The 21,189-nt window shown below is 55.5% G+C and overlaps 1 protein-coding gene across 11 annotated transcripts in view; it reads right to left on the bottom strand.

Moving 5' to 3' along the window:
- Positions 1-21,189, bottom strand: part of CAPN15 (calpain 15) — a 61,407-nt gene that overhangs the window by 2,031 nt on the left and 38,187 nt on the right. For 10 of the 11 annotated variants that reach the window (XM_052772455.1, XM_052772454.1, XM_052772451.1 and 7 more), the window contains 10 exons: positions 11,870-13,367; positions 8,537-8,745; positions 8,102-8,285; positions 3,984-4,207; positions 2,818-2,943; positions 1,941-2,093; positions 1,546-1,707; positions 998-1,227; positions 628-788; positions 127-305 (listed from right to left, as the gene is read on the bottom strand). In XM_052772455.1, coding sequence (XP_052628415.1) covers positions 127-305; positions 628-788; positions 998-1,227; positions 1,546-1,707; positions 1,941-2,093; positions 2,818-2,943; positions 3,984-4,207; positions 8,102-8,285; positions 8,537-8,745; positions 11,870-13,345 — 3,104 coding nt within the window. In that variant the 5' untranslated portion in view covers positions 13,346-13,367. Of the gene's footprint in view, positions 1-119; positions 306-627; positions 789-997; positions 1,228-1,545; positions 1,708-1,940; positions 2,094-2,817; positions 2,944-3,983; positions 4,208-8,101; positions 8,286-8,536; positions 8,746-11,869; positions 13,368-21,189 lie in introns of all 11 variants that reach the window. The other variant, XM_052772453.1, reaches the window with a different exon arrangement.

Genomic DNA, 21,189 nt, shown 5'->3' with positions numbered 1-21,189 from the left:
GCCTGTCACCCCAGTGCCCACACCTCCCTGCCAGCCCCAGGCTCTGCCTTGCTCCAAGCCTCCTGCCAGCACCTGCCTGCCCTCGCTGGGCAGCCCCCCGCTGACCCACCCCTGCCTACCCCGGACCTGTGCAGGGGGGGGACGCTGTCCTGCGTTTTGAGGCTGCCACGCGTGGAGACGACGTTGAAGCTGTCGGTGCAGTCGCACTGGACGTGCAGGTAGGACTTGGGGTGCCGGTTCTCCACCACCACAATGAGCCCTGCCCAGCCGTGCGTCAAGTAGTAGCAGGTCATCCCCTCGCGGCCCTGGGGCAAACAGCAGGGTCAGGGGTGTGAAGCCTCCGGGCACCCGTCTCCAAATCCCAACCACTGGACCAGCATCTTCCACCTCTAGCCAAGGGCTGCCCATCTGCTGGGGTACCCCATGCTGCCCCAAGGAGCAAAGGGGGTGGGCATCCATGGAGTAGGAGTGGACTAGGTGGCAGCCAGCTCTGGCACAGCCCTGCCCCACTCCTGCCAGACTGAGGACACAGCAGAGGCAGGGTCCGGGCTCCCGCTGGCAGCATCACCCCCCTCCCCAGCGCAGCCACGGGGAGGCCAGCCCCTGCCTTGTGCCATCCACACCCACCTCATGGCGCTCGCCCTTGTTCTCGGTCAGCAGGATGATGGCATCTGCCAGCGTGGTGGGCTGCGCCTCCACCTGCTCCACCATCACCAGGCGGGAGCTGTAGATGGCCAGGATATAGCTGGAATAATCGGTGACTGGCCGGCTGCTGGTGGGACTGGATGCTGTGGAGACACACGGAGGAACGGGGGGATCAGTGAGACTGTCAGCAAGCCCACAACCCTCAGGAGCAGGGTGCTGCTGGGTTACTGCATGTGCAGGCAACCTCCACCCCCAGCAAGGTCCCCACGGTGAAGATCAAGGGCTTTGCCACCTCTGCCTCCCCCAAGGCCTCCGCCAGCATCACTGTGGGGAGGGCAGCCCAGCCCCTTACCCTGGGCGGCGGCAGGGCCTGACAGGGTGACACTCCAGTGGTTGAAGGCACAGCACACAACAGCGTACTCGCCCGGCTCCAGCATGACGTCGCAGTTGACGAACTTCTTGACAGCTCGTTTGCTGTGAGCCATCAGTCGGCCCAGGCTCAGCTTGTTTCCGCTGGTGAAGGTGGCCCGGAAAACCATGATGCACAGATCCAGCAAGTGACTGTCCACCGTGTCCGACCGCCTGTGCCGGGAGGGGGAGAAGGGTCACACGTCACCCAAGCGCTGCCCCGCAAAGCACATGGAGGCCACGGGCAGGACGGCAGATGCAGAGGAAGAGTCCTCCCATTGCCCCAAGTATCCAGCCCCAGGAACCAGCACACATTCAGGTCTTGGGTTTTGGCTAAAACACGAGCAGACCCTGAGAATTGGAGAAATGGTGTTGGGGGCCCATCCCTGAGCTCTGTGACACCGCGGGATGGCACAGGGTGAGAGGGCGATGTGTTTGGGATTCCTCTTGGGTCTGGGTCACTGCCTGCAGCCTGTGCGCTGCCCAGCTCACCTGCTGCCCTCCTGGAAGAGGGCAAACTCCAGGGCGGCACGCTCCAACACTGTCAGCGATGTCACCGTCACCGGCCCGTTGGCCTTGTTGGGGAACATGCCCTGCACACGCACCTCGTGCCAGTCCGAATGGAGCTTGCAGATATCCACGGAGTCAAAGTACCTGTGGGGAAGCTGGGCTCAGCCCCGGTGGGGTCCTCTGTGGGTACACTGCTCTGCCCCCACACCCCAGCATGCTGCAGCTCACGCAGCCGGGAACAGCAGGCACCGGCAGGTCACCCACACCCCCCCGGGGATGCCCGGTCCTGCCTGCCCCATCTTGAGCCCTATGTCCCATTTTGTGTCCCCTGCCTGGCTTCCCGCCCCACAGCTTCTGCCTCCTGGGCGCTACCGTACTTAATGAAATCGCTGTACTCCATCCAGAAGACGCCCTCGCTGCTGCCATGGGGCATCAGATCATGACGCAAGGGAGCTGGCCAGTGTGGCCACTCATCGGACCAGTTGCCGTTCCAGGAGAAGCGGCCCCAGGGGTTTCGGAGCCGCAGTAACCTGGGGGAAGGGGAAAAAGGGTGTCAGAGGCCCAGAAGGAAGGGGAGCACAAGGAAGGTCACCTCTGAGATGCTCTCCCAGCTCCACAGACCCAGCCAGCCCCCCACAGAGGGCACCATGTCACTTCTGCCTCTGCCTTTCAAAGCCCTCACAACATCCTAGACCTAATTTGCCACCCCCACCGTGGCCCCAGATGCCCTCGTCCTGCAGCTCCGGACCTGCTGCAGCTCCCTCTGCCCTTCCTTGCCCAAAGGGCCTCCAGCCAGGCACTGCAGGGAAAGGGCTCAGCAGGGAAGAGGCTGCCGAGTGTGACATGGCTGAAAACTGGGCATACAGCACCCAGGCTGTCAGAGGCAGAACCCATTTCTATCCCCCCCCCTCCACAGGTGAGAAGGATGCCCTCACTGCCTCATTGAGTTGAAAGAGCTCAACTCAATCCTCTGTGTCTTGTAAGACCAGGTGAACCATTCTGCACCACAGGGCGTCCTGGAGCAGAGCGGCCCTGGACGTGGAGCCAGTTCCAGGCAAGCACAGCTTATACAACAACAGCATTTATGTGATACCCTGGGATGGAGAAACAGCCCTTGCTGGCCATGAGGATGGAACACTGAAGAGTCCCTGAGGTCTTGTCTAGCATGCACTCAATTACCTGTCCCCAGGGTTTCTGCTCAGGCTGTTGGCAGGAATGTCTCTTGTACCACACCGGCCTCCACCCCGAACTCACCTGAAGCCTTGGACATCCCGCACATCCAGGATGGAGTAGGCATGCCGTGGACGCAGACCCATACTCTCATAGGCCACATCGTCCACTTTCATGTTGCCTCCGCCACAGGACGCGCCCATGAGGAACCTGCACAGGGGACAGCAAAACCCTCAGTGTCCTGCCAGGCCTGGTATGGGGGAGAAGCTCATCCCTACTGCTCGAGGCATGGGACAGACTCACCCCCAAGGAGGGTCCTGGATATTTCCTCTCTGCAGCAACGCTGTAAACCTCCCTAGAGCAGTGCCCCAGCCCCACTGGCCAAAGCTCTGCCTGGGCAGCAGTGAGCTCCCTCCACCTGCTCGTATGCATGCTTGAGCCCAGGCTCCGTGGCGAGCTTCTCTGAGCAGTACCCTCACCTGCAGGGCTGAAAGCTCTGTCCACGCACAGTGGAGCTTTGCCCAAACCTCACCCGTTTTCTACCAGGCCCTGAGGTCCTGCCCATCTCTGATGGCTGGCACGGCTCAGCCACACAGAAAGGCAAGCGGTATGTCTGCCTCCACTTTGCAGGCAGCTGGCCCATTCTGCAGGGGTGAGGACAGGCTATTTGGGGCGGGAGGTCTGCACCAGCCAGGCTTGGGGGACACCACATGCTGGGACCTATCAGCCTCCCGTGTGATCCTGTACTGCAGGCTGGCAGGAGCAACCCTGCCTTCAGCCAGCCTAACTGCCCTCCTGGTCCTCCGGCCGGAGTGATAAGAGGTCTTTGCTTTTGCTTTGTCTCGTATAGACTGCTTATAGTCATGCCCAGGTATGGCCAGCAAAGACGCCACGTATGGGTGGGAGACACGTGCAGGGTCAAGCACTTAACAATACAACAAAACTCAAAGCAAAGCAAGTGGGCTCAATGCCAGCCACCTCAGAACTCCTGCAAGACAGCAGTAAACGTGCACAGGGAAGTTCACCAGAATTTTAATTTCATATGAAAATTAAACAAAGGAGAAATAATTTCTTAGAGCTTAGAGGAGAAGCTCTACCAATGCTCCAGATGGGTGCCAAGGGTGGTGGACTCCACCCTAGGTAATGTACTAGCCCCTCTCCTCTGAGCCTCTACAAATGAGAGCGGCACCCCCCACCCCCCTCTCCAAGTGTCCATGCTCCTGCCACGGCACCCTCCTGCCTCGTCTTACCCAGCCTCCTTAGAACTCAGCATTTTGGCCCAGATGAGGTCAGTGTCAATGGGCTCCTCGCGAGGGTTAGTGGAGCTGACCTGCAGCATCAGGCTCTCGCAGGGGGCACCCGTTAGTGTAGCCAGGCCTTCAATAGCACGCCCCGCCTGGAGGGCAAAGTACGAACCATGAAGCTTGGCCAGCGCCTTCTCAATGAGGGCAACCCACAACTGCTTCCTCTGGGCCTGCAGAAAGAGGAAGAAATGTGTCACAAGCCACCCTGGGCAGGAGATGGGAAAGCAAAGGCAGCACGCACAGACAAGGCAAAGCCCCTCTCACCCACCCCTGCGATGGAGACGGAGAGGCAGGAGCAGCAAGGCCAAGCCACCAGGAGCTTGCCTGCATGAGGCCAAGGGTGACCCCGTTCGCTACCTGCTCAGTGCTTTGTTTGCACAGTTTAATTCCCCTTGGGAAAACGTCCTGGAATCAATGTCCAAGAGGCCTGGATGCCGACAGAGCTGCACCCTGGGGTGCCCAGGCAGTCAGGCTAGCAGGAGTGGGTGTCCCCCTCACAAGCTAACAGTCCCTTCCTTCTGCTTCAACCTGGATTTAAAAAGGTTTAATAATGGAAGAGGATATCGAGCACATCTGGAACAGCTGCCTTTCACTCACATGCCGTTGCAAACCAAAACCAACACACCTTTGGCAGAGGAGGCTGCCTAGAGCACACATGGCCATGGGACCCATCAGATTTCACCCATGGAACAGAGACACTGTTTCAAGGACAAGCTCCAAAAACTCCCAGGCAGACGGGCAAAGTCCTTGTATTGGCTTGGTTTTTGGTAGCTGGGGGGGGGGGTTACAGGGGTGGCTTCTGTGAGAAGCTGCTGGAAGCTTCCCCTATGTCCGACAGAGCCAATACCAGCTGGCTCCAAGACAGACCCACCACCAGCCAAGGCCGAGCCAATCAGCGATAGTGGTAACGCCTCTGTGATAACATTTTTAAGAAGGAAAAAAAGTTGCTGGGATGGACAGAAATGGCAGCCAGAGAGAGGAGTGAGAACATGTAAGAGAAACAACTCTGCAGACACCAAGGTCAGTGAAGAAGGAGGGGGAGGAGATGCTCCAGGTGCCGGAGCAGAGATTCCCCTGCAGCCTGTGGTGAAGACCATGGTGAGGCAGGCTGTCCCCCTGCAGTCCATGGAGGTCCACGGTGGAGCAGATATCCACCTGCAGCCCGTGGAGGACCCCACGCCGGAGCTGGTGGGTGCCCGAAGGAGGCTGTGACCCCGAGGGAAGCCCGCGCTGGAGCAGGCTCCTGGCAGGACCTGTGGATCTGTGGAGAGGGGAGCCCAGGGAGCAGGTTTTCTGGCAGGACTTGTGACCCCGTGGGGGACCCACGCTGGAGCAGTGTGCTCCTGAAGGACTGCACGCCATGGAAGGGACCCATGCTGGAGCAGTTCGTGAAGAACTGCAGCCCGTGGGAAGGACCCACGTTGGAGAAGTTCATGGAGGACTGTCTCCCGTGGGAGGGACCCCACACTGGAGCAGGGGAAGAGTGTGATGAGTCCTGCCCCTGAGGATGATGAAGCGGCAGAAACAACGTGTGATGAACTGACCGTAAACCCCATTCCCCGTCCCCCTGCGCTGCTGGGGGGGGAGTGGGGTGGGTATAGAATCCGGGAGTGAAGTTGTGCCCAGGAAGAAGGGAGGGGTGGAGGGAAGGTGTTTTGAGATTTGGTTTTATTTCTCATTACCCTACTCTGGTTGATTGGTAATAAATTGAGTTAATTTTCCGCAAGTTGAGTCTGTTTTGCCCATGTCGGTAATTGGTGAGTGATCTCTCCTGTCCTTATCTCGACCCACAAGCCCTTTGTTATATTTTCTCTCCCCTGTCCAGCTGAGGATGGGGGAGTGTTAGAACGGCTTTGGTGGGCACCTGGCGTTCAGCCATGGTCAACCCACCAGAGTCCTCTACTCCAGCACAGGGACAGGGGCAAGATGTAACAACACGATGCAAGTTTTGCAGGGGGGAAGCTCTCCCTGGAGTCCCTTTGCTCTGGTGCCAGGCTATCGCTCTTGGGATCGCTAGGCTGATTACAGATTCAGAAAGAAATGCAGAAGCTGCATTAATGCACCCAGAGGTTTGCAAAGCCTCTATCGGCCACAGCAGTGCAGGCTCAGGGTGCAGCCTTTACCACTATGTCCAAGTCACTGATACAGTTCCTCAGCATGCCGCAGGGTGCAGTCACCAGCTGTGCTTCACCTCTTGTCCTGGGCATGTTGAGGCTGGGGGGAAGCAGCAAGGATGCGAAGAGGAAGGTGTATGAGGACAGAAGGCAAGGAGACATTTGCTGCCCTCTGCGTCCCCAGCAAATTGGGTTCAGTACCTGTGCTTGGAGGGCAGCAGGGGAAAAGCACTGGTACACTGTGACTGTGTGCGACTCACAGGTGGCAGCCAAGAGCTGGGAGAGGAAAGGAGGGCAGTGAAGATTTCCGTGCAGTGAAGTTTACAAGTGCTTTTCACTAGTTTTTGAGTCCCTCACTCAACAAAATCCATGTTGTTTATTTCTGCCTCAGCTGCGGCCAGGGAGCTCAGGTAAAAGCCTGATTTTCCTTTATTTTTAAAACTCTGGTTTTCCTTTTTTAGCCCTCGCATCCAGCTCACACAGCTAAACACTCGGCAGAAACGTCTCATCACGATTCAGATGCCCCTGGAAACAAAAGGCAAGGCAAGCCCAGCCCATGTGAAAACCTTCAATCTTAAAAAAAAAAAAGCAGACTTGAAATTTTTAAGAGGGGAAAGATGGATGGGAAAAAAAAAAGGGTAAATCTTATGCTGAAAATAAAGAAATGCATCTCAATTGTCTCTGTCTGTCGAGAGGCAAAATGTAGACACAGACTCCTTCTTCTTCCCCTCTCCAAAGTTTCTCCTTAACAGGACCACTTTCCAGCAGTGCTGGCAATCATTCTGCCCCACTCAGTGTCCCTGGGGGGACCACCCACTGTGCTTAGAAAGCAGCCAGGCAGCCCAGGCTTGGCAGCACTGTACCTGTGCCTGCACAGCACGAAGCCCCTGCCCAGACCCCTGCCCCTCTGCCCAGAGCCAGGGGTAAGCAGGGCTCAGGACCCAGCGCTGCCAACCGCGCCAGGACTGCTGCCCCGTTAGCTCCGACGCAATTAGCAGTTGCCCCAGGACTTGGCCACCTCCAGGCTGCGGAGGGCACAGGCTACCACTCAAGTTGTACCGACATTAAGGTTCCCTAAATGCTTATCTTCAGGCCCCATTTCCCCAGCCAGAGTCCTGTCCTGACATCTACACATGATGCAGTTTGGGGGCTGTGTGTATTTTAAAACAGAGGATTAGGATTTGCAGAACAAAGCCCAACCCAACAGTCCTGGGTCCCTGTCTCCTCCTGACAGTGGCACTTTGTTTTGTTTGGCAGATTTTGCCGCCTGAGTTTCAATAAAGACGTTCTCAGTCAGTCTCCTTCATGGACATGATCCCAGCAAGAGCCCCTGGGCCTGGCAGGCAGGGCGCAGTGACGTCCTGAAGCAGCTGAGGGAGCTTTGTTAACCCTAGCAGATGCCACCCGAGTGTGCTCAGAGCAACTGGGCACTGGCTCGAAACAGGCTGATTTGTCGTGCGATCCCCTCCCTCTCCACAGTCCCTCCCTGGCAAAGCCAAGCTGCCAGACCTCCCCGCAGAGGAAAGAAACAGCTTTCTCTCAGCCCCTTGCAGTGCAAAACACACAGGTTAAAATATTTTCCTTTTGCTGTGAAGAATAAGGATGGCTTCCCCTGCAAGTGAAGCGGCTGTGGTGCAGGGAGGAGTGAGGGAAAAGCAACTGCAAATGAAACTTCTCCATCACAGCCTGGAAAATGCCATAAGGGGCCTAAATAGATTTATGTTATGGCCTCAGAGAATTCATCTGTCTTAAGGGCGCAGCAAAAAGCAGGGTCCCGAGCTGCAAACGACCATTGCAGCACAGAGTAGGGGTCTCACGCGAACCACAGCAGTACCTCTTCCAACTGCCTCCATCAGTCCTCTCCTGGGAGAGCCAGGGTCGAGCCTCCCCCTGCCCCTGGAGCACTGCCCATCCCCTCCCGGCACCCCTCTCCTCTCCAGGGCCACTGACCTGCGAGAAGAGGAGGTATCCGCACTCATCACATGGCAGCATGTCATCCACCAGCACTGTGGTCCACGTGCCATCCTTGCACAGCCGCACCTGGTAGGCACCCTCGGGACACAGCGTCCTCGTGATCATCACCCTCTCCACCAGCTCCGGCCGCTCGGCCAGCACAGCCAGGGCGCTCAGGAACCTGCCGGCAGGATGGGACGTGGGACGATCTCAGCGGGGCACGGGCAGGCAGCAGGCAGCTGCCCAGCCGTGCAGAACAGGGGACTGCGGTCCGCAGCCGCTTGGTAAGGGGTGAGGCAGAGGATGGGGTACACTCCTGGGGGTATAAATGGGTTTGAGTAGGGGGGCTGAGAGGTCTGATCTGGAGCTGAATGAAGCAGGGGGAAAGGAGGAAGGGGCAGGAGAGTGTCAGCCCAGCTCACTCCCCCTTACCAGCAGTTTCCCAGCAGTCCCTGCAGGATATCCGAGGGCCTGGGTGTCCGAAACACTGACCACTTCACCGATCGGTCCTTGAAGATGCTACAGTTGATTTCGTGGGGTCGCAGCCACTGTTTCACCCTCTGCTGCACGCTGTCGCCTTCTGGGAATCCCACAGACTTAGGCCCAGGGTGGAAACTGTCATCTACAAAATTGACTTTGTTCTGCGAGAGCGAAAGGCAAGGAGAGCATCAGTGTGCAGCTGTGCAGCACACAGCTGGATGGGGCTGGCCTGGAAAGCCTCCCACTGCACCCCCAGGAGTGAGAGCGGAGCCCCCAGCCAGCCTGCCAGGCCTGGGCAGCCCCTTCCGATGCCGTGCCAGGGAGCAGGTCTGGGACTGGGTGTCTGCTGGCAATGGCACAGATGCATTTTGTGCATCAGGTCCAGTGTTCAGCCCTGCCATGAGCTGGCTCACCTCTCCGGGCACCAAGCTCTGGACTGCGACTCAAATCTGCCTCTTCTCGTTTCACAGGAACCTCCCCGGGCAGGGACCGTCTCGCACTTTGTGCTGGTGCTAAAAGCTGGACCGTGGGGGACCTTGGCTGCCTCTATAAGTGGCAAAGCATGTGAGCAGCAAGCCTGTGAGGAGCCACCTGCCAAGCAAATGCTCCTCAACCCAAGCCCCGTGCTAAGGGCTGAGCTGCCCCTGCTCTGGAGGGGACACGCTGGGCTTGGCAGTCCTGTGCCATCCCCGAGACACGGCCATGGAGGATGTTAGGGGCACCTTTCGCAATGGGATTCAGCCCAACCACAAATAGGCAAGCAATTCCAGAGTGAGGGTATCCTGTGTCTAAGCCCACCTGCAATAGCTGCTTGCATTAAATAAAATAGGATGGACTGAAGGGCAGATAATCCCATAGGTATTAGCCATAGAGGCAGGATGGAAGCACAGAACTTCACCAAGGGGAGAAGGGCAGCTTTTTCAGACAGTTTAACACAGGGTGAAATAAGAACCAGGATTTCTTTTTGTTATTGTTAATTAAGTGAAATTAAATTCTTTCAGCAAAAGCCAGCTCTGATTTAAATTAGCTTTTATGCACACCAAACTAGTAGTTGTCCTTCCTCTTTTGTTGCAATCCTATGTGAACGCTTTCTACATGGTGCCTCAATTAGCACTTCCAGCTTCTCTTTTACAGAAGGATGTTTTTCAGCTAATAGATGTCACTGTCCAAATACCAATGCGGGCCAAAAAGGACACGTCCCAGGGCTTGCTGGCTTTCTCAAGGGGAGCATCTGGACCGTGCAGCTGACAAGCAGCCACCCCTCTGCCATATCAGCCAGCAACCTCATCTTGATACATCCTGGCCTCACATGCTCACCTCTTGGGGTGCAGCTGGGGCTCCCCAGGAACCCACTGTGCAGGGCAGTGTGGACACAGAGCAAGGCAGCAGTCTGTGAGTCAGAGCCTGTGGGCATCGCAAGCTTTCTGTCCCCTGTGGAGTTGCTGCAATGCTTTTCCAAGTAGCAGAAGTGGAAAAAACCTTCAGCCTCCCCAGTATCATGGCCAGGGTCTCACCAGGGCCAGGACAGCACTCAGCAGGACTGCAGGAGCCTGAACACAAGCCCACAGACCTCACCAGCACTGATGATGGATGCAATGCAAGAGCCATAGCAGTGCAATTCCCCAGCAGCGTCAGGAAAGCCTGCCTAACAAGCTAATTACCTTTATACCATGATGCCTCCCTTCACATATTTCTAAATGCTTTAGAGAAGTTGTCACTACCAATATCCCTGGAGATGGAGGGAAAGAGAGGTACAAGAGCTGCAGGGGCAGCATCAGAGCAGCAGGGAGAGGAGCAGGTAACTCGTCTCATGCCTGAGCAGCGATAAGCCTGCTCACAGATGGTGCCAGACGAGGAGCCCTGCTTATTTCTCCTGCAAGGTGATAAATCTGGGCATCGGACCTCCTTCACTCTTCCTGCTATGCCAACAACCCCCTTCATGCCGTTCTGGACCAGAGACGTGACCTTCTCCGCTGCCACCTCCCCAGGACTTACTGCCGGCTTAGCGAGCTGAACGGGCTCAGCCAAGGCTCCGACCGAGAGCTGTGCTGGCTGCGGCAAGGCAGACTCCCCTTCTTGGCAGCGGCAAGCTGCTAATTCAACTTGTCCATCTCATAATTCATCCTTCAAGCCCGATTCCACTGGAGGTAACAGATGTTCCCTGCCTACAAAAGAGGCTATTCACTTGCTTAAAAGAGGGGGATAAGCAGAATCAGGGTCTCTCTGCTATAAAGACACATCTGCTAGGATGGACACATAGCAATTAATAAAACCCACAACCCCAAAACAGGATCATTCTCAACAGCTCCCTCCCAAGCCAAACACCTCTGTGGTCCCTAGTCTGTGCAGCGGAGGCACAGGCAGGGACGCACTTCTCGGCCCAAGCAGAAAAAGCCTCGTCTATACATCAAAATGGGACTGCAACTCCCTTTCTATCTCGTCCAGAAGAGCTGGAGGCTTCCCCCAGAAGGAGGGCAGAGAAAGAGCAGCATTCACAAGAGCATCTTATGCCACTCAGGGAAAAAAATGGGGCCATCACAGCACTGTTTGAGACTGAAACCCAACAGATCAAGCCAGATAATTCACAGTGGAAGGGTAGGGTGATAGCATGTGCTCCTGAAACCCTCACCTGGAGCTAGGGTACAGCTAAACCTCAGCTGTCCCTCCCAAAACAGGGGCGAGCCATTTGCAGCTGCAGCTGTGCATTTACAAACACCAAAACCAAGAATGCCAAGGCCCAGCTCACAGTTCTTGAACACTTGCAGTTGCTCGCAGTGCCAGCAGTTCCTCTGCCCACACCCCTGCCGGTGCTCTTGAGCCTCTGTCTGCTGTGTCCCCAGATTTCCTGCACCCACACATGTCACAGCTGCTGCCCCCAGACGGTGGTGCCACCAGCAAACCTGGACACACTCTCCCAGCCTTCCCCACCCTTGGACAGGGAAAGAGCTGTATTGACCACCTAAGAACGTCCCCTTCAACCCAGATGTTTTCTCTTGCTGATTTAAAATATCACTAGGTTTCAGAGTTAACATTCAGACTTCCTCACCCTTGGGAGTGAACTGGATGGGTCACCTTCACCCTAGAGATTATCTCGCACCAATTAAAAATACTACATTTCAGTGTTAACAACCAGCATCCAGCTGTTGCAGGTGAAGACCTTCTCTGGGACCTAAGACACAGAAGGCAGCTTGCCTGTGCCAAGCGATGCCCTAGACCCATGGGGAGGTGTGAAGAGGGCCCCCTCCAAGTGAAACCAGGAGCAAGACTAGTTCAGCAAGCACTCACCTCCCGGCAGAAGGTCACGATGTTTTCCCACAGGGCTTTGGCCTCTCCCTCGTCCGTCTGCCGCCTCTTCTCCACGTGCATGCTCTCCCGTCTCTTCAGGGGCTTGAGGCCCTTGCGCTGGGCCATGTACTGCTGCGGGGTATGGCAGGCCACGCAGTGCTTGGCCTTGAGCTCGTTGAGCAAGGTGCAAGCGGGACAAGCCCACTGGCTCGGCCTCTCCTGGCTGGTGGGCAGCTGGGACGGGAAGAGGCGGGCAACCTTGCGGGCGGACGGGGCCCTGCCACCACAGGAGGAGCAGCTGCCCTTGTCGCAAGCCCCACAGTCAGGGCAGCGGGGGGACGGCTCGCCCTGTGTCCCATGCTCCTGGAAGCCATGCAGCTTGGAGGAGCCACAGGCTTTACACTTCTGGGCCAGGGTGGGGTTCTTGAGGGTGCACTTGGAACAGGACCAGGTGGTGAAGTCAGGGCTGGAGGGGCTGCACGGGGTGAATCTCACTGAGTCCCCCACCAGATTGATGGTGTCACTGCCTTTCTGGGTGCTGCAAGCCTCGCATTTGCTGGCTCCGGCGGAGTTAAGCAAGGAGCAGGAGCTGCACTTCCAGTGGGATGGACTGACCTCCATCTCCTCCTCCAGCACGCTCAGCCGCTTGTTGGACAGCAGCTCCTGGAAGCGGGCAGCCGGGGCAGCTCTGGCCTGACCCTGCGGAGAGCCCTTCTGCCCTGCTGTGCTCTGAGCCACAGGCTGGGAGGCTTCAGGCCCTGGCATCTGCAGCTGGGGGGGCACCTCCCGGCGGCTTCGGGGCACAGGGTTGTTCTGGAGCCCCGGGGAGAAGGGACTGAAGGCTGGTATCTTCTGGGCCTCTTGTTCCATAGCCACTGGGCCCTGGGTGGCCAGGGTGTCACCATCAGAGATCTCTGCAGAGACTAAAGGCTGCGGGGTAGAGGGGGCCATGTGAAATCCGGCAGGGGTGATGACTTCAGGGACGACCAGCGCCTCTGGTGGGATCTTGGGCAGGGAGAGCTTGCGTGGGCCACCACAGGCAGAGCAGGAGTTGGCCACTGGCGTGTTGTGCAGTGTGCAGCGCTGGCAAGCCCAGCCACTCTCCAGCTCCGCTTCATCAGGGCTCTTCCCCTCTGAGTCCTCGCTGCTGCTTTCTGTCTTGGCAGCCTCCTCCTTGGACGTGCCCTTGGGCTCCACAAGCACAGCGGGCTTGGGCAAAATGCCGTTGATGACGGGCAAAGGGGAGCCGCTGGGCCCTGGCTCTGGGGTGAAGCCACATACCTCGCAGGTTTCCTTGCCCAGAAAGTTCCTGAAGGTGCAGCGGGCACAAGCCCATTTCTGTTCCTCCACGCTGAGCCGCAGGATGTGGTTGAGGTCAGGCTTCTGGCGGGGGGCTTCGCATATGGAGCACTGCCGCTGGCCGACTGGGTTCAGAAAGGTGCAGCGGGTGCAGGACCATTCGCGGACGGCAGCCATGGAGCCGGGAGAGTGGGAGTGGCTGGAAGAAAACAGAAGACAGCATGAGGCCAGGCTACCCAGTACACAGGGGCACCATGCGTTTCCTGGGCTGGCATGGTCAGGACCTTGCTTCCAGAATACAACCGGCAATCCAGTCATTGCTCTCGAGGCACTTGTTCGTCTGTCACCGACAACCGATTTCTCCAAGTATGGGCCAATGCACTGGCTTCTACCCAAAACACTTCAGGAGGGGCACAAGAAACAGTCCTGCAACCCCATCGACCCCGCTGTCATGGCGGGGACGTGCCCCGGCGAGCAAGCACACTGCCTCTGTGCCTAACCTCAATAATTTTGTACATCTGCAGCTTGTTTGTAACTCTCTGGATAAGGTGACACCCTACTCTGCCTTCTTGCTGTTCCCAAGGTCAATTCTTTCTCCTTTGGTGTCACTCCGGCCCACCTCTGTTTCATTTTCTGTTCCTGTCTCTCTCCTCTCCTTTTGGCTTGCCACCATGGGTACACAACTTATCCACACTGGGATAACTGTGTTATCCCACGCCAGACACCACCAAGCAAAGAAAAGCAGGTTGTGATGTATGGTGGTGCTTTTACCTGGCTATAGGCTTTGGCTACAGCCTGTGAGCAGTAGCTCTGTGCCAGAACCAAAGTAAGTCACGGTGCACCAGTGCCGGGACAGCTCACCAGCAGGTTCTGAGCTCTGCAGAGCGGGGCACCGTGTCCCAGCTCCAGCTCCTGCCCTGCTTACCTGGGAAGCAGAGAGGCCACAGAGCCCTGTCGTCAGCAGCGGCCCTCAGTTTCAACCTCCAGTGTTGCCTGCAAATGCCTGAAACCCTGATGGGGGAATGGGTCCAACGCACACCAGAGCCACCTCGTTCCAGGGCAGAAAGTCGTAATAAAGTCTTCCAGGCAGGTTCAATTTTCAGAAAGTGAAGCACAGCAGCAGCACCAGCTCCACAGGCCACGGCAACCTCTGGGCTTGCAGGGAGCAGCTCTCCCTCACCGCGGCCCTCCTGGTGCTTTCAGAAAGGCGATGCCCTGCTTGCACGCATGCTGACAAACAGCAGAAGGAATCCCAGCCCTGTGTGGTGCCCTTTATCCCCTGCTCAGGGTCATTTCCTGGAGCTTTGAGCAAAGGTGGGGCTGAAACAGAGCTTTCTGCTTCCTCCTCCTTCACACAAGGACGAAACAGTTGTCCTTCAGGTAAATCTGCAGCATGAGCCCAGAGCCCTCCCTCCGTGCACTCCTGCTCCCAGATAACACAGCCAAGTCTAAAGCCCCAACCTTGAACCCAAGCTCCAGGCCAGCCACGCCTCTCTCCAGCTGAGCTGGTCCCCTTCCAACCCCTTCCACCCTGCCCTGCTTGCCCAAGACCCCGGGAAGGGCCAACTCTGCAGCAGAAGCCTCTGAGACAGGCACCCAGACCAAGGAACGAACAGCCTAAATCATGGGAGCTGCAATCCAGCGGGCTCACTGCTGGCTCCCTCTCAAGCATCCCTTCAACAAGCAAGTTCAACTGCAACACCGGCTGGAACAAAGAGAGGATAGAAGATGTTTTATTCCATAGAAAGCAGGCACAGAAAGCTATGAGACGCCGGTCCAGTCCGCAGAGGGAACCGGATCCTGGCTGGTCTCCAGCATCCCAAGCAGCAGCACCTGCACAACAGCTTCCCAAGGCAGCTGAGCAGACTGCATTGCAGCAGCGGGGTCTTGAGGGGACAGAGGATGCAGCAAGAACCACCCTGGGGAGGAGGAGAGTGACCCTCTGTTTGGCTGGGTACACAAGAAACTCTCCTGGGAATACTCCAGCAGCAGCAGCAGCAATCCAACCACATTTCCAGACCATGCTCCAGAGCCATTGGAAGAGCAGCTCCCTCTCACAAAGAGATCAGATACAACCTTCAACTCCCTTCTTAAATCAAATGTTTCTCTAAATAAAGCCCAAACTCAAGAAATCCATTTTATTGCAAGAGAGAGCTTGAAAATTCATTCTGGTTCATATACCATGCCTTCATAGTTTGAACTTTACCAGGTATTTATTTACTGGAGTTATTTAAGGAATCTTTCCCAGCTAAGAGAAATATAAACATTGATTTTTCTGCCTGAAGTCCTACAGCTGTGAGCCACTATACAGTCCTCTCCCCTTTGGCAGCACCATGCCCACAGCCGTCTGAAAGGGAGATCACTCCCCAAACAGCAAAACGGAAGGAGCTGCATACCCGGCTCCAGCAGAGGCGGGGAAGCAAATGGGGCCATGAAGGGCACAGTGATCCTGTCACATCCATTCGTCTTACTGGATGAGGTTCATCAAACCACAGGCATCAGCAAAAGGCAAGCAAAGGCTGTCAGCAACCTGCGCCATCCACGTCCGTCCTCCTGCAGCGTCCCATGCTGTTACCCACCATACACCGTGCTGGAGAGCACTGGCTCCAGAAAATCCACACCTAAATGCAGATGCTCCACTGTTTACTACAGAGCAGGACCCTCCAGCCTCCAATCTTCCTGCTGCACACATCACTCTTGCACCCATGGTCCTACCCAGCAGGCAAAGGCTTCTAGCCATGCAACAACAGGACCATGGAAAGAAATCACCTTGTCCCTTCCCATACCAATAGAGAGAACAGAAAAACCAGGATAACCTCAAAGACAGAAGTACCACACGAGGGGACAGTGAGATGAGCCACATTGCCAGACCTGCTTGACGTGGCATCAGCGACAAGCTGCAGGCTCAGGGAAGGCAGCACCGTTTCACTTGGATAGGCAGGAGATCCAAGCTCCAGGCAGCAAGAAGGGAGGCGGAAGCCAGGACACTGCAGTGCTCTCCTCCAAGCTCCAATACTGGCCCTGGGGAGCCGCGATGCTCCCTGGCTGCACTGTCCCCCTCCCGGTCCTCTCCTCTCCCCTGTGCCACAGGAGTCAGCTCCCAACAGTGTTCCAGGGACACCATCCTGCCCACTGCTGGGATTTCCACCTGCTTGACTTTCTCCACTGACAGCTCTCAGGAAAACCAAAGAGCCTCCCAGAAAGGCCATCAGCTCTTCCCTCAAAGGTCTGTGGCTCCCCTTGCAGTGGCAGGGCCACCAGTGTGACAAGCCCTGGCAGGAGACTTCCCTGCCTGCTTCTCCCCAGGTTGGCTGTCACACCATGTCACGGTGCCCAGCAGCCACACAGCTTTCCCTGCAAGCTAGTCGGAGATGCACAGAAATGGGAGAGGACACGGGACACGCATCTTTGGCTGTCCCCCACAAGCCACCGGTTCCCCAGCCTTGACGACTGGCAGTGCACCAGACTGCAGCCTGCTCCCACCAGACTCCTACCTAGGACTGATGGACAATTCAAGTCCCTGCCTGGAACACCAGACTTAATTTATGGGTCCAAAGATCACAGAGGGCACAAGGCTGGAAGGGCAGCACTGAACACTGGCCCTTGGTCCATCCTTACACAGTACAGCCCAGACCAGCACGTGATGGGTTGTAGCAGCAGCCTTTGTCCCACACCAACACCTACCTCTCAAAAATGAATGGGCTGCAGGAGAAACCCAGCCACAGCCTGTCCAAGCTCTGTAATTCTCCCTACAAAGCCTGGCTGGCTCCTTTCCCAGCAGGCAACAAGCCTGCGTGAGGAAATAGTTGTCTCCACCATCTATTCACCAGGCCCATCTGCTGTATGATAACACACATGCTCTCCAGCCCCAGAAAACGCAACTGAGATAAACCTCGCCTGCCACCTTCCCAGACGCCTGTGCAGGAGAGGAGCTCCTCTCAAAACCAGCTGCTCCACAGTGACCTGGCAAAGTCATCCACCCACAGAAGGGCTTTTCTTGGGAAGGGGACACTTTATAGGGAGTATGATGACACAAGGTCTCAGAAGCCCAGCAGGCTGATGGCAGGGATTGGCTAGAAGCTCTTTTTGGGTGCACACGGCAAGGAAAGGGCAACAGTCATACAACCCCACACCTCCAGCAGCATGGACGGGGCTGGCCCCACATGGCCATGCTTCCCACCTCAGCAGCTCTACCCAACCAAGACAGGGTGCACATCAGCTAGCAGGAGACACCACTATGTCGGCAGAACTGCACCTACCTTGGCAATCACAACAATGTAATTATAATACTTAAAAAAGAATATAGAAGGTACTCAACCAAGTAGGCAGCTTTCAGCATGCTAATCAGATCCCAGGGAACCTCACTGCTCGCTCTGCCTTGCAAGGGTTGGGAATGCCAAAGACAGCCCACTGCCGAGGTGACAGCCTCTAGAGAGGGATGCTGGCTGGTACGCCCAGGCAGCCTTTGCAGGCAGGATCCGGCAGCAGAGCTGCCTGAAAGGTGGGTGGCTGTTTCCCTCTGGACACAGAGGTGGTGGGGGAAGGCTGTCACTAGGAGGGAATGGAGAGTCATTGCAGGGTCATCACTGGCCCTTTGCTTCCCTCTGATGTGTCGGAACTTTCCTCTAACCAAAGTGGGGCAGAATTGTTAGGACAAGACAAGGAAGGGATTAAGGCGGCACCAGTTGGTCACCTCCCAAACCCACCTCAGGACAGTGATATCCCCTTCCTAGGGCTCTACTGAGCTTGAGTGTCCTGTTGCTACAGAGCCCTGGCTCCTACACAGCCATCAAACAAGCCAGGGGTCTCCACCACCTTTGGGTGTCATCTGGGACCAAAGGCTTTTCTGGACCCTCACCAGAGCAGGGCAACACAGGAAGGAACAGGGCAGGGTGCGAGACCAAGAAGTGCCCAAAAACCTGCAGTTTGTGTCTTTCCTGCCGGCAGAGAGCTGGTGACGTGCCAAGCCTGTGCGATGTGCAGCTGAGCTCCAGGGCAAGAGATGGCAACCAGCCCTGGACAGAAGCACCTTGGACTGCCAGAGCAAATGGCTCGAGGTGACCTGAGCACTGGAGCAAGAGATCCCAGGGCTCCACTGCAGAGCCCACACTGGCAACAGGATTATATGAGCTTGTGTCAATGCACACAGCAACAGAATCAGGCTGTTTCTCTAAATAAAACTCCTCCAGAACAGCTAAAGCCTTAAAACTTACTGCTTCAGTTCTCTCCTGCAGTAAATAAACAAATAAAAATCAATTGTTCTAGTCAGCAACGTACAAACTCTGAGTTCTCTGAAACAGAACACACTGTAGCAAAATCCTCTTGTTCAACAAATACAAGAAAAAGCACTAGAACTTTGTGGAAGAAAAAGTAAAATCACAAAAAACCCAAACAAAATCCTGCCTCAATTGTCTGTGAGCTGCATATCACTTCCCCTCCTCCCCATCCAGCTGTTTTCTATTTAACTCCTTCTTTCAATGGCAGCGCATGCTCTGACCTAAAAGAGGACTGCTGAGCCATCTCCCGCATGGACCTACCACGTCTCCAGAGCCAGCCGGAGCAGAAGACACCCATGCTGGTGCAAGAAGGGGGTGCAGGAGGTCAGGAACCACACAGCATCACCCTGGCAGTTGAACTGTTAGAAGGGCATGTAGGTTGGGATCATGGCCCACATGTCATGAAGCCCAGGCGAGGAGATGCTCTTATCTGAGCTGACTCACTCTTGCAGAGCCAGGCAAGGGCTGGTAGGCTGGACCACAGGAAGGTTGCAGCAGATATACTGGCAGAGCAGCACAGAAACACTATGAACTGGGACTTTCCAGTTTTTGCAAATTTCTATAGGAGCATCAGTGGAGAAAAACAGTCTCTGATTCATACTTCTAAACCCCCGAGGCTATAGAAGTAAGTGTCACCAGCTCTATGTTAGCATCATACAAACAAGGCAGGTTGCATAAGTATTTCCAAACCCTGCCTTTCCCACTCCTCCGAAGTGAGACAAGAAAATAAGACAAGCTTCAATTCCAGTGACCTTCACCCAATCTCAGAGAGGCGCAGGGAAAAACAAAGCACTGGAAAGGACCTGTCCCTTTGCCCTCTTCTCCCACTTTGCACCAGCACAGATCTGCTGAGCAAGGGCACAGACAGCAAAGAAAACCTCCCCTACACTCACCTATGTTCTCTTGGAGGATCATATCAAAACAACCAAATCAGGCAGTGCCAGGCAGGCCTGCTGCAATGGCACAAATGTGCCCACAAAACAGGGCTCCTTGCTGCACCTCTCTACATGTGAGCACAAGCAGCACCCCACTTCCACAAGAGCAAGCATAGAGGATCCCAGGATAACTCAGGTCAGAAGGGACCTCAGGGGGTCTCCTGTCCAAAGTCCTGCTCCAAGATGCATCTCTTAAGAGATCACAGCAAGTTGTTCAGGTTTATACAGTCTCGTCTTGAAAACCTCCAAGCACAGAGACTACGTGACCTCTCTGGGCAGCGAACTCTACTAACTGACTGTCCTTGGGACAAAAATGCTTCTCTCTATATCCAGTCTGATCCTCTCCTGTTTCATCCTATGCCTGTTGTCCTCCCTATGCTCCTGTCCTCCCACCACACACTGCTGTGAAGAGCCTGGCTCTGTCTTCTGGATGATGTCCCTGTAGGTATTCGTAGACCTCCTCCAAAGCCTTCTCTTTGCCAGCCTGAATGAGCTCAGCTCCATCATCCTCTCCTTGCAGGACACATGCTCCAGCACCCTGACCACCTTAGTGCCCTACTAGTAGTAGTCTCACAACTACACCTTTCTGGGCTGCACTCCTGCTCCCCTTGCACAGCACCAGGGAAATATTTGGTACTGTATGGGTCTGAGCCACCCTGCAGAACAGGGCTGGTGGCACACATCCTCCCCAGAGGAGCTGAGAAAGTGCTAAGGGAGCCCTGGTTGAAAGCTGCTACAAAACAGAGCTTCACCCTAGCAGGAACCTGCCGACTTCAACAGCACCAGCAGTTCAGCCTTCTGGTGACTACGAAGGGACAAACCTGATTTTTTAAGAAACTCTTGCTAAAATAGCTTGGCTTTATCACCATGTTTGACATCTCATGTTGCTCCAGGCACCACCACTGCAAGCAGCTGTCCAGCCCAGGACAGAGGTCGGCCTCACAGCAGACCTGGTCTGTAGCATCCAGGACCTGCAGCCCCCTGTATGAATCATCACACTGAGGTCAGAGGAGGAAAGAAAAAACAACTCCAAAAAGGACACCACCTTCCTTGTGCAACCTCCATCTCACACCAGGCAGCTCCTTTCAGCCAGGACTGGAGCTGGGACCTTGGTCTGAGCTCCTGGCTGCACCGTTCTCTTTGTTCCTTCAGTCTGGTGGAAGGGAACCACAATGGCTACAACTACACAAATTCCTCCTTTTGTTGAAGCAGTTGATGAAATAAAGACTTCTTGATCCTGAAATATCAATTTTTGAGTGCTCCAGAGCTTTATCATATATCTGCTCTCACTCTTTAGAGTCAATCCAGGACAAAGTGTCAACTAGTTCCCAGGAACACAGCTTAGATAGGGAAAGGAAAAACAGCTGAGGGACCAGCCCATTCCGCTTCCATGCCAGGACACCCCTTCTTTCTGGAGGTTACCTCCTCTCAGCCGAGTGCAGTATCAGTGCTCCTAACTATTCACTGGGGCAGGACAATTACATTTATGCAGAAAATAGCATTTGCCACTGGTAATAACTTGAAATGAATTGAAGCAGGACAACTGAGTTTGTTCTGTTTAATAAAGCAATGGTGGCAGAGGAAAATCACTCATCAAAGCAGAAGGGAGAGGAAAAAAATAAATCTAATTCTGCAGCAGGAGACCCTGCAAGGCTGAGCACTTGAGGGTGAATGGGGCCATTAAAGACCCATCAACACCACGTACCCACCCCAGAAGGTGCCAAGAGGCTCGATTAGATGCTAAGAGTTTTGCAAGCTAATGATGCACTCCAGTCCCTGGGAATTTCTTGGTCCCATTGCACCAAACCTC

This window comes from Harpia harpyja, chromosome 21, assembly GCF_026419915.1.
Source record: "Harpia harpyja isolate bHarHar1 chromosome 21, bHarHar1 primary haplotype, whole genome shotgun sequence".
NCBI lineage: Eukaryota > Metazoa > Chordata > Aves > Accipitriformes > Accipitridae > Harpia > Harpia harpyja.
This window is presented reverse-complemented; position numbering and strand designations above follow the sequence as displayed.